At 44.9% G+C, this 12,642-nt stretch overlaps 1 protein-coding gene across 3 annotated transcripts in view; it reads right to left on the minus strand.

The window, feature by feature from the left end:
• DZIP1L (DAZ interacting zinc finger protein 1 like) overlaps positions 1 to 12,642 on the minus strand; it is a 764,020-nt gene that overhangs the window by 11,858 nt on the left and 739,520 nt on the right. For all 3 annotated transcript variants that reach the window (XM_086943917.1, XM_086943918.1, XM_086943919.1), the window contains one exon: positions 2,655 to 2,869. In XM_086943917.1, coding sequence (XP_086800043.1) covers positions 2,655 to 2,869 — 215 coding nt within the window. The remainder of the gene's footprint in view (positions 1 to 2,654; positions 2,870 to 12,642) is intronic.

Below are 12,642 nucleotides of genomic sequence, written 5' to 3' on the forward strand. Positions count from 1 at the left end.
ACTTTTTTCAGAAGGGAAAAGTAAGGTCTTTGTTTCGGTCCTGAGGTAAACTCTTCATTTCATCAGAATCAAGAAATAATTCTTCATTCGTTCTTTCGTATACCTTCTACTCCTGAAGAAGAATCTTTGCACTGGCTGGATGTTGCAAGAGAAGTGTTTATTTGATAAGGACTAAAGACTTCACAAAATGTGAGAACTGTCAACATTGGACTTTTTTGACATGGTGAAAAGGCCCTTGTGGCAACCTTGAGCAGTTGCACAAAAATGTGACTTCTATGGCCTATGCTCCTCATGATATAGCATTGCCAACTGTGGTATAGGGTAGCTCTCCCTGGGTATGGTAGCCTGGGAAGAACCTTTGGGGCCTCAATTTCAGACATTTATAAAGCAACCATCTGAGCCCCTACATCTACGTCTATCTCACATTACTATTTGAATGTTGCGGACAGTGGATCTTTGGAATTTGGGTCAAGGATATTAGTGGCAGCTATGAACTAGAAGTTTGTATTCTCCCTATGTTGTGAGAGAATGTATTAACTGTAATTCTGTATCAACCTGGGAGTCTTATGATTTTAGGAATCTGGTTGGATTGCTGTGAATTACTCTGGTGGACCCTCATATAGTAAGGCAAGTCATTTGTTTGCTCCTTATGTTGTGAAATATATTCCATTTACTTTCTGCATCAACCTGGTAGTCTTGCTGTTCTAGGAATAGGTTTGATTCCGTTTACTCTGGTATACCCATATATAGTAAGAAGTGGTACGAGTAATAGACGGATGAGGTCATGAACCGCTTACTTACAAGTGATGGAGCAAGGACTCTTGAAAAAAGTGACTTGCTTGAAAGCAATCTCCTCATGTAAAGTCTAACCCTGCACTACACTTGTATTTTGAAATTAATATGCACCACACAACATGTGTTAGTGTAGGGGAAGCTTGCATATGTTTCTTACTAATAAGTAACTCGAGTGTATTCTAAAAATGGCCGCTAACCGAAATTCTGTAGTACGCATGCGTCTACTGCATCTACGTAGTATGACGTATCTGTCGCTTGGAGGGAACTTTCTGCACTTGCGCAGTAGCTAACAAAATGGCCGCTTGACACTCACATGCTTGCCACCTGCTTGCTGAAGAACTAAACCCAGCTGTTATACTAATGCTAATGCAAGAATAATAATAAGTAAACAGGATTAGAGTAGAGATAGGTGGTATACAGTGAAACCATTTATTTTTGATTTTAACATTTGTCTTGTTGACTCCTTAATAGTACTTATTATGGGCCTGATGACATGAACCACAGACTATTCCCTCTTGTTTTACCGCACATACCCAGTGGATCCAAGCCGGAAGACGCATTGTCAACTTCAACATCGGCCAAGGCTGCAAGGGGATACTTTCATGAGAACAGGAACAATAGTCCACTGAAATGCATGGGAACCGATAGACCATTTTTTTCAATATGTGACAATTGTAATGTGAATATGGGTTGGAATAAAGGTTGATGTATAAAAATGAAGGGGTGGGATTTTAAGCAAGGAGTTGAAAGAAAGTAATGGGAAATAGGCATGGTGTGATGATCACCTCCCCTTGCCTGTCCAATTAATGGGTGGTACTAGCTCCAAGAATGGTATAATTGAGGTACTTCTTAGTTAGTTAGTAGAGATCCAGATGGAGATGCTGATGAAACGGGGATACTGTCGGAGTGACGAGTGAAGCTGAAGAAGAACTGAATAGCTGAACTAATTATCTTACGCAAATTAATCTAGAAGAAGATTGCAGAAGAATCTCGAGTAGGAAGAGAGTGTCAGAGAGGGGTGCTATGCAAGCGTCAGTGACAGAGGCCACCTATCCTGTCCTGATTCTTGTCCTGAAGTCTTTGTTCACCAGACCTTTCCTGGGGGACCCTTACCAATTCCTAGGCCTGGGAGTTGGTTTTCACACCATACTTGGTAACTATAAACTTAACTGTGTATGTGCTTATGTGCTTTTCTCTGTATCCTTTCAGGCAGTGTCATTGCAGAGCATAAATTAATGCATTTTGATTGAATATTTGAATCTTCCTTCCCGTGAGAGACAGAGTTTGTTCTGTAATGTGCAAGTGGTTCACATGATTTAATCTGAGATATCATTTTGAAATACATCCCGACTCTGTGATCATTTACAACTGTGTAAGTATATTGAAATCTTATGTCATTTCACCATCAACCAGTTCAACTAATGGTCCATTGACCAGAGGAAAGAACTTTTTAAGCAGTGAAAGATTAGTTAGGGACAAGAAATAACTAATCTGGAGAGTTACAAAAACATGACCCCCGCAGATATTGCCATCTTGTTGTGAATTAATTTATGGGTCCAGGTGATTATGTGATCTTAGATTACCTGTTGCTGGTAACTCGCTGGTTCACAAGTAATCCTATGTATTCTAATTACCCTTTTCTAGTACTAGTACTTAGAATCCTCCCTCCCTTTACCTTTTACAACATTGATTACCTTTTAGATTTTGAAAGAAAGGAAGTGCATTTGGTATCTTCTCCTTTATTGGGCCTGAAGGGGAGGTGGGATACCTCATCAAGAATGTATTAATACAAGAAAAGGGTAATCACAGTAAATGAGATTTACCCATTACAGATTTTCACATCAAACTTCTATCCATACCTTGGTTAGTTTGTCCCACTAACGGTCCTGTTGAAATGAGGCTGGAATCTACTTCAGATATCTCTGTGTCAGACAAGTCTGCTAACGTTAATTCCTTCACCTGTTTTCTTGGGCTAAATTGGGTTTGCTGATTACTTCGAGGTTGATTCGGCCTTGGACTGGCAAGATATCCTTCATCACCCATAGATTCCTCCTCTGAAGTGAAAGGAGGAGTGCTGTGGAGAAAACGAGGTTTTAGAATTTGCAGCTGCTAGACATACACACTACAAACACATTTGAATAAAAGGAAATTAAGAGGCATACTGCCAACATTAACTAGAAGTTTTTTCGGAAGAGTGCAAATGCTTCTATCCAGGTAACACAAATAATGTCCTACTGCTACACATTTTCTCATTTCAAAGCTAGCAACTTTCCATGCATTTATAATTTTTAAATTGTTTGAGAATTTCTTCTTGAATTACAACCTGTAAGTTCCAGAAGAAAGGATTGCTTCAAGTGCTGGCTCTGCACCATAGGATTTTCAGTGAAGTCATCAATGTAAGAATAATGCAATGCTGCATGCATGGACCCGGCACACTTCATCACCATATAGTTGTCCTTAAATTCACAAACAGGGTAAAACTGTCTATCTGATGATCAGCACCATTCAGGACATCCTAATCAACATTTTTCTGAACTTTAGAGTGCCAGACTCCAGAGACGCCTTTTTAAGACTGCATATTAGCACTGTTAGTATAAAATGCAAAAGACCCATCAAACGTGGAGGGAATTATTCAACAGTTAATGACTAAATTAAAATCTTATGACGAAGAAGGATACAGTCAATTCAAAGGCATAATGTGAAAGGTGTGGTGAGAAACTGCAAAGTGGAAGACTAACGGAACACTATTATTTACAAAGATTAAGCAGCAGTGGGGTTGACTTAATTAAGAAACTTAAGTTTGTAGTCATAGAGTTCGCTGCTAGGAAACTTTAGGATCAGTGATGGTGGGGTTTAGAAACCGTTTTGTATCTGTGGGAAGAGGGATGAAACCTCTTTTTGGCTAGAGAAAGTGGATTCCACAGGACTAAGCAAAGAATGAGAATAACAAACTTGAACTGTCTGACAACTCTCTGGAAAGATAAAAGTAAAGACTCCTCTATTGTAAATCTTGATATAGGGGCCAAATAAACTCTGACGAACATTTGAGAGCTTCATAGGCCAGGAGTGGCAAGTAGAACATAACTTGATGGGGTTGTCCCGACTTGGGATTCAGTCGCTTACTCTTGCACCACATACGGAAGCATTTCCACTAAGTGCTGTAAATGTTTGTTGTTGCTGGGGCAGGCGCCTCTCCCGGTGAGGCCCTGAACTCTTGAGGACATTTTGATATGGCCAAATTCTAAGTGATCGTGAGGCAAACAAGAGGTCATGTTGAGTGACTAAGTTGTGATGTAGAACTTGAACGCTGTGTTTGGAATGGATTTAAGGCTATTTTTTCAATTTAGTCAGTGGATACTGAGATAGTCGCCCTAGCGTAGAATACTGGCACACTGAGACAAATAGTATCAGTGAACAGTGCTCTGCCTTGGACTTTCTCAGGACTCTGGAAATGAGAAGAAAGGACCAAAGGCATAGGCACATGTTTGACCACCTCAATAAAAAAGCATTGCCCCTGAACCCTGGTTGCCAGGACCTGATTGCTTAGCACAGGCAATTTTTGTTCTGCAATTAAATTCAGTGCCGGAACCCCTGTTTCCTGAATACATGTTGTACCTGATCCTAATGGAGCTCCTATTCAAGGCAACAATAAAGGGAACAGCCATCTAACTGGTTGTTCTGGACCTTGCTTCTTATGTTCCAGTCCCATAGCAGCAGCGACTCCCCCCACAGAGACGAAAATGCCATGCTTCTCTCGGTGGCGATGTAGTTATGTTGTATTTTCTTATCAACAGAGCTTGGCTCGCTAGGGACGACGGGAGCACATGAAGACTTAGTCCTAAGGCCCAAGGTTCCATTAAATCTATATGGAGTGACTTTTCCTTGTCAAACCGGACACCTCTTGTGGATAGCTTGTGCATTTGAACTCCCTAGCATTCCACTGAGGGATCATGACAAACATGTCTGTTGTGTTAATGAGGAAGGAAAAGCCTGTATTCAGGCGGCCTAAAAAACGACACCACAGCACAGCTTTCTTGAGCTGTATAGAGACTGTCACAGTGTTGCTCAATAACCTTGTTGACTGGTACAATCTTGGTCTAGTTCTTGCTTAACGGGTCTCATCTGCAGCTAGCAGAAGGGAACTAGCCCTTTAAAAGAGGACATTAGGCCTACCAGTGATTTGCAAGTCCTGACTGGAACTGACTTTTGGTGACAGATGCTTGCAGCCAATGTTAGAGGTTTTTGCAACCAGGTGTGATGAGGGAAATGCCTTGCCCACCAGCATATTCAGGTTTTCTGCTAGGTACTGAATTCTTGTCAAATGACAAATGGAGACATTTTGGGCATTTAGTATCAGACTCAACCAATGAAAGAGGTTGATCCAAGCTCCTGACCTGAGCTCCCGACCCGAATCACCGATGTCCAAGGGTCCACAGTGTTATGACTGTGGGAAGTGGGGCCATATTGCTCGCTTTTGTCCCCTCAAAAAGCCAACCAAAGAACCGATGGACGTGAACTGTATCCCACGCACAGTTTTGTATACGGAATAAATGGGGTCCTGTTTTGATGTGAGTGTACAGACACGTGGAAAACCCATAAGAGCCCTACTTGACTCAGGGTGCCGGCAATCTGTTATCAGGGAATCCCTTGTACCCTCCCCTGCTCCTCCTGCTAGGGACACGTACCCATAAGATGTGTTCATGGAGACGTCCACACCTACCCAGTCATATACCTCCCTGCCCTCTTACCGGGTGGAAAAACCCTTCAAGCCAGGTTAGGGGTATTACCGAAGCTCCCGGAAGATCTAATCTTCGGTCTAGACAATCCCTATTCTTACACCTGCTAAAAAAAATCTACAAGACCCCAGTTCCCTTTCTCATAGCCAAACCACTCTCCTCTCTCAAGCCCCTTGGCTAGCTGACCGTAGTTTCGGATACAGTCAGGAAATTCATCCTACTCTACAGCACGCCTGCACACAAGCTTAACAGGCCCCTACCATACAAAAACTTGTTTATCCTTGCTTTCACATTTCTAATGGTCTCTTATATAGATCAGATAGTGAGAAAGCCTCCGCCAGATATAGGTACCCCAGCCCTTTAGAGAACAGATGTTGTTCTTTGCACACACACATCTGTTAGCCGGACACAGGGGTACACAGAAAACGACACAGATGATCCAGGGATAAACTCTCAAGTGACCAAATATTGTCAAGAGTGTGAGGTATGTCAGTGTAAGAATCCATACAAGCCATCTCCTGTCCCATTGCAGCCACTCCCGATCGTAGGAAATCCCCTTCAAGTGTGTTGGGATGGACCTCATAGGCCGCCTTCCGCGTACCAAAAAGGGCAATTTACATGCCTTAGTCAATGTAGACTATGCAACCCGTTACCCTGAAGCCTTTCCCCTGAGGACCCCCACAACTTCCAACATAAGCGATAAACTAGTAGAGCTATTCTCACGAGTCGGGTTCCCTAAAGAGATACTTACAGACCAGGGGACCCCTTTTGTCTCTCGATTAATGTCCCAAGTCTGTAAAACTCTTGATGTCTCAGACCTCGGTATACCAATAAAGCCACCCTAAAACTCTCGCTAAAAAAAATGCTTACTACCGAGGGACGAGAATGGGATATGCTTCTTCCACTAGCCCTCTTTGTAATCCGTAGTCAACCACAGAGCAGTCTCGGTTGTTCACCGTTTTAGTTTTTCTTTGGGAACAAGAAAAACAAGAGGAGGAACGCTCTTTTCTTGAGTATACGTCGGCCTTACGCACCCGGATTCACAAACTAAGAGATTCCGCTGACGCTAACCTTGAAAAATTCCAAACAAAACAACAATTCTTCTATAATAAGGGGAAGAAGTGGAGACAATTAAAAGTAGATGACTGGGTTTTGGTTTTACTACCCTCCAACACAACAAAGGTTCGTTCAGCGTGGAAAGGACCCTTTCGCATTACAAGGAAGATAGGACTCACCACCTACCTGGTACGTACAGATATCACCTAAAAAGTCCCAAATGTATCATATAAATCTTTTAAAGAAGTGGCTTGGTCCAATACTCCAAAACGTACATGTTACACATACCCCAGGGGAACAGGAAACCACACTAGAAAAAATTGACTATAAACAAGACACTATCAGACCTTCAAAAGAAAGCCTTATAGGAGGTCCTTCTACCTTTTTCTCCCCTCTTTTCCGACTATCCCAGGAAAACCAATCTCATCGAACTCTCCATTTCCACTCCACCGGGTAAAATCATCAAACAAAGACCCTACCGCACACCAGCGGCCAGACGACAGGCTATCAATACTGAGGTAGACAACATGTTGAAAATGGGAGTGATACAACCCTGCAAACCAAATAGTCGTCCCTCATAGTCATCGTACGAAAACCTGATGGTTCGGTACGCTTTTACATAGATTTCAGAGCTGTCAATGCTGTATCTAAGTTTGACGCCTACCCTTTACTCAGGGTGGACAAACTTATCGAAAGACTCAGAGACGCGGAATACATTACCACCCGCACCAAGGGGTACTGGCAGCGGACCCTAAAGAAACAGGATTGGGAGAAGACTGCCTTTTCCACCCTACAGGTCACTATGTGGGGCACCTGCCACCTTTCAGAGACTCATGAATAAGGTCCTCTTAAAACATCAAGGATATTCCGCAGCCTACCTTGACGAAATATTTATATATAGCCCCAGATGGGAGAAACACCTTCGAGACTGGCGGGAGGTCTTTTTGGCCCTTCAACAAGCAGGCCTACATGTTAATGTGAAAAAAAATCCAGTGTTGGCTACCAATGAGTCAAGTATCTTGGATATCTCCTAGGGAACGGAGTTATTGAGCCACAAGTGAAAAAATTAAGGCGATAATCAATACCCTCTTCCCCTCCACTAAGAAAAAGGTCCAGGCCTTTATTGGCTTATTGGGTTATTACAGGAGATTTATTCCCTGCTTTTCAGACATAGCCAGTCCCCTTATCGATCTTCTCGAACAACAGGTGAAAAACAAAGATCTCTCACATCCTTCCCCTATAGCCCTCATCACTGCACCGGTACTTAGATCCCCAGATTTTTCCAAACCCTTTCTCCTCCAAACCGATGCCTCCAATCAGGGGATTGGTCCTTTCCCAGACCTCCGGGAAGGTATTGATCACCCCGTGTTATTCATCAGCCACAAGCTATTTCCCCGTGAGCAAAGATACTTTGTTGTAGAGAAGGAGTGTTGGCCATTAATTGGGCGGTGGATAAACTCCGGTATTACCTGGAAGGCTCCCATTTCATCCTTTTCACTGACCATGCACCTTACTTTGGATGAGCCGCAATAAAGGGCATAATCCTCGAATCCTCCGCTGGTCCTCTGCCTGCAACCCTTCTCATTTGAGGTACGCCATTGGAGGGGGCCTGAGAACGGTAATGCTGACTTTCTTTCTAGTATATCTGTGTTCCCCGATTGGAAACATTCTGGGGTGGGGATGTGTCACGAGGTGCCAACTCGGCAAGGGAGGATGAAGTTAATGAATTTCCCCGATACCTCTCACCCCTCCTTTCTTCGTCCGAAGCATCTTCCGAGGTCCAGTGGACCTTTAAGAATCTGGATATGGAGGATCCTGAGCCGCCTACCTTCCAGGAACTCTCCACCCCATTGGCTCTGACAGGCAAGCCTCTAAGATGAAAAAAAGGGCAAAGGAGGAAGAGGGCGCACAAGCCGACTGGAAGGAGAAGAACCCGGAACCGCCATCCAACCTTCTTGCCCTGCCCCCTGAAGCCAGAGCTTAAGCCGGCAGAGGAACCGGGGACACGACAGCCCAGAGAGAAACAACACTGCTCAAGAGGGCGCCGGACCCGATCCGGCACTACGAAGTACCGAGCCACGCTCCTGGAGGAGCGTGGCTACAGACGGTACGTGCCCGCCTCTGGAGCGTATTTAATAGCGGTCCTCCAGAAAGTAAACCTGCAAAACGGGTGGAGGGAGGCCCGTAAACTGCGCAATATCCTCTTGTGCTATACTGCTGCACGGGTGACGGATGGTGGTGTGCTGGTACTCCCTCACTACCCTACCCCAACTCTTCCTAGGTCCAGACGGACAATCTTCTTGACGAAGGTCTTTTCTTTCTTTTCTGTTTCTTTACTACATGGTCCCTTCCTCTGCACACAAACAATACTGAGAGGAGCAACAAGACGACAAGTGGGACATCTCTTTTCTGGATTAGCCACTGACGGAAGTACTAATCATCACCTTTCACAAAGTTGTGAAAAACAGAAGACCACTGGCGAGAAAGAAAATCCTAACATAACAAGTGACTTATCACTGACCCCTTGATTTATCCTTTTTTTCAATAAATACTTTTGTTTGAACCAATCCTCACCACCCTCCTGCTTCTTAATTGCCCACACACACCTACAGGGTCACATTTTATAAACCTACATGATTGGAAAACACATACTCCCCAAGTAATTGGCACCAAGGGAGGGAGTGTTCCTGGGCTTGGACCCTCTGCAGTGCGGCTCTGCCCACACCATATTCTGTTGACTGTCATCCTTAGTGTGCCTTGCGCACAGAGCCTCCTGTAGCACCTAATAACCACAAATAGATATCACTAAGGTTATCAAGGGAGAAGGAGATCAGATTGCGCTCTTCTCATGGGATGACAATGTTTATAAGGCCATAGATGCCTTTATTATTATTTATAGGGCAGTTGAAGAAGCCATGGAGCCCTTAGAACTGCACTTATCTCAACAAATTGCACAAAAATGTGAAATAGACACCAGACAAGGGCAGGCGGCCATAGAACCCTCCTCTGAGCCTCATGAACCTGACCCAGGCCTAGCCCAGCACCAAAGGCAAGAGGGAATTGATTTGGATGTTTTTGCGTGCCCTATCAGGAGCCCTTCCTTAATCAGGTCCCTCTCTCTATTCCTACTTGGATCAGGCTGGTTTGGTCCCTGAGCCAGTACAACTGGTGTCTCCATACCTCGAAGATGATCCCCAGACAGACACTCACAATGAGACTGGTCCATCCAGACCATGGCTCTCCTTTGCCCTTCCCAGTGCCCTCAGAACCAGATGAAGTGTCTGACACGTTAGACCCTGACAACATTATTCAACTCAAGTCTTCAGACTGGGTCCCCTCGGACAAGGTGGCAAAATGTGTGGCTACTCATATTTGTAAACCTCTCGAGAAGGTGGCTTTGACACCAGAGTTAGATTAGAGAATCGCCAAATTCATGTAGGACCCAAAAACAGGGATTGCCGCATGTGCCAGGACAAGCTCCTGGACGCCACTGACCAAAATTCTTGATATGGCTGAGGATTGTAAGGTGTCTGGCGCCACTATCTCCCCATAGGTACTTTCGAGTTGGTTGCAATGTGCCATAATTTTCTTAGGAAACATGAATTGTGCATTATCGTCTGAGTGTCGCCGCTCTTTCCTTTTCAAAATATACCTGAAACGCGTGGATCTGAAACTGTCTGAAGCAAGCGAGGTGGCTCAGGGGAGCCTCTTGGGGTACCCTTTATCAGAGAATTGGGCAAGTTTGAGGGTACTTTCACAGCCTAAGATAAGGCACATTATTCCCTCAAAAGAGTTTTCATCCTTGGATTTTTCAAGGGGCCGGCCTAGGCAGGGGCCATTTGTCGGGCCGTCCAATCTCCCTGTACCATCCCAAAGGGTCCCAGAAGGGCTCCTACCATAACCATTCTGGGTTCGCCAATTTTTACTCTACCTGGGGACAGCTTTTCAGAAGCGAGTGAAAGGATACAAAGCTGCTCCCAGTGCCGGTGAGTGTTCTCCGGTCTCCCCTTCTAAGGGTAGGAGGCCGTCTGGCATATTTTTCCCAAGCCTGGGGGTCCATCACATCAGACGCCGGTGTTTTGGTAACAATGCAAGGTTTTCTAATAGAGTTTTAAGGATCCCCAGGCAAGACACCCGCCCAAGCCCCCTCCAGTTTTCCGCTCAAAACGCGGCCTTGATAGATGCAGAGGTTTCAGCGTTATTGGAGAAGGGCGCAATCTGCCCTATTTCACCTCACCCTCACGGATTCATTAGGAAAATCTTTTTAATCGACAAGCTGATGAGGGTCAGCACCTGGTCATCAACTTGCACAAATTCAATGAGTGGCTGGTGTACCGCCACTTCAAAATGGAGGGTAATCACCTCCTTAGCGACGTCCTACACCCATCAGATTGGATGGTGCGTCTAGACCTAAAGGATGCTTACCTGGCAATACCAATTTTTTCACCCTACAGAAGATTTCTCAAATTTATTTGACGACAACAAACATATGAATTTTCCACTCTGACCTTCGGTCTCTGCACTGCTTCACGAAGGTTCTCTAACTGGTCGTGGAGTACCTTCAGGCACAGAGAATCCATCTGATTGTGTATTTGGACGACATGCTCCTTTTAGCCCAGTGTCCCTGCCAACTATTTCTCCAGTTGCAGAGGGTGATCAGTCTGTTGCAACATATTGGATTTGTCATCAACGAAAAATGTCCCTCTTTACCCCTTCTTAGGAGCCAGTGTTTCCTGAATTTGTCATAGATTCCATCAAGGCGATGAGGAGTCTCCCAGCATGGAAAGCACCCAAGATCTGTCACGAGTTAAGAAATACTCTATCCAAACAGCACATTTCACTGCATCAAATCTCCCGTCTGGTATGGCTCTTGCCGTCCTCGATACAGGCGATCTTCCTGGAGCCTCTACACTACTGTGTACTTCAGCGGCTGAAGGCTGTTCACCTACGGAAAGGCCTGACATACTCCCAAAATGTCACAATCTCAGTAAAGGCACAAGAAGAGATAACCTGGTGGCTATCTCACACTGCTGCCTGGATGGGTGAGCAACTTTCACATCAGATCACAATTTAATCATACAGTTTGACGCCAGCAGCTCAGGCTGGGGCACAAGATGTTGAGCGTTTTCCACAGGTGGTGTGTGGCTGCCTCAGGAGCAAGGACTTCAGATCAACTGCTTGAAGCTTCTTGCGGGGTCCTTTTTGGTCTGCTGTTTGACCCGAGACAGAGACAAGTCATGTGTCACCTTAAAGATAGACAATATATCAGCAGTCTGATATATCAATCATTTAGGGGGCATGAGCTCTAAAGCCCTTTCCGATCTGGAGGCCAGTTTTTGGCATGACTGTCTGAATCCTCACATTACGGTCACAGCAGAATACCTTACTGGCCAGGAGAACCAAGTGGCTGGCTAGCATTCCTGACATTTTTGAGATTCCAATCTCCGGAAACTACATCCAGAGGTATTGCTACTCTTCTGGAGGTATTGGGTCCTCTTTCAATCGACTTGTTTGCATCCAGGCTGGACCACCAATTACCAAGGTCTACAGCTGGTGGTCGGACACTCAAGCAGTGGCTACAGATGCATTCCTGCAGGTCTGGAGTTAGGAGAAAGGGCATGCATTTACCCCATTCACAATGCTCACCTGGGCCTCAGCCCAACCAGGCAAAACAGGCAGAGGTGGTGATGGTCACTCCTGGTTTCGAGTTCTGCTGGAATTTTCTTGGGATCCTCCAATCAGTCTTTCCTGTTTCCAACTCTTCTCCTCAATCTGGATCAGACGCCACATCCAATGGTTCTAGAAGCCTCATTATCTCTGATGGTGTGGCAGATTACACAGGACAATGGTTGATCCCGGACCTTTTGAGAAAGACTGGGGGAACTCCTCTCCAAGGCTTGGGCTAACAGCACAATCCAGCGCTGTTGATCGGCTTGATGAAGTCTGACTACATGGTGTGTGTGATGAGGTTTCAATCCAGTGGTCACAGATGTAGTGAATGTCCTAAATTTCTTGCCTATCCTGACGGAGGTGGTTTTGGCATATCATTCCATCA

The sequence above is a fragment of the Lissotriton vulgaris genome, chromosome 11 (genome assembly GCF_964263255.1).
Source record: "Lissotriton vulgaris chromosome 11, aLisVul1.2, whole genome shotgun sequence".
In the NCBI taxonomy this organism is placed as follows: domain Eukaryota; kingdom Metazoa; phylum Chordata; class Amphibia; order Caudata; family Salamandridae; genus Lissotriton; species Lissotriton vulgaris.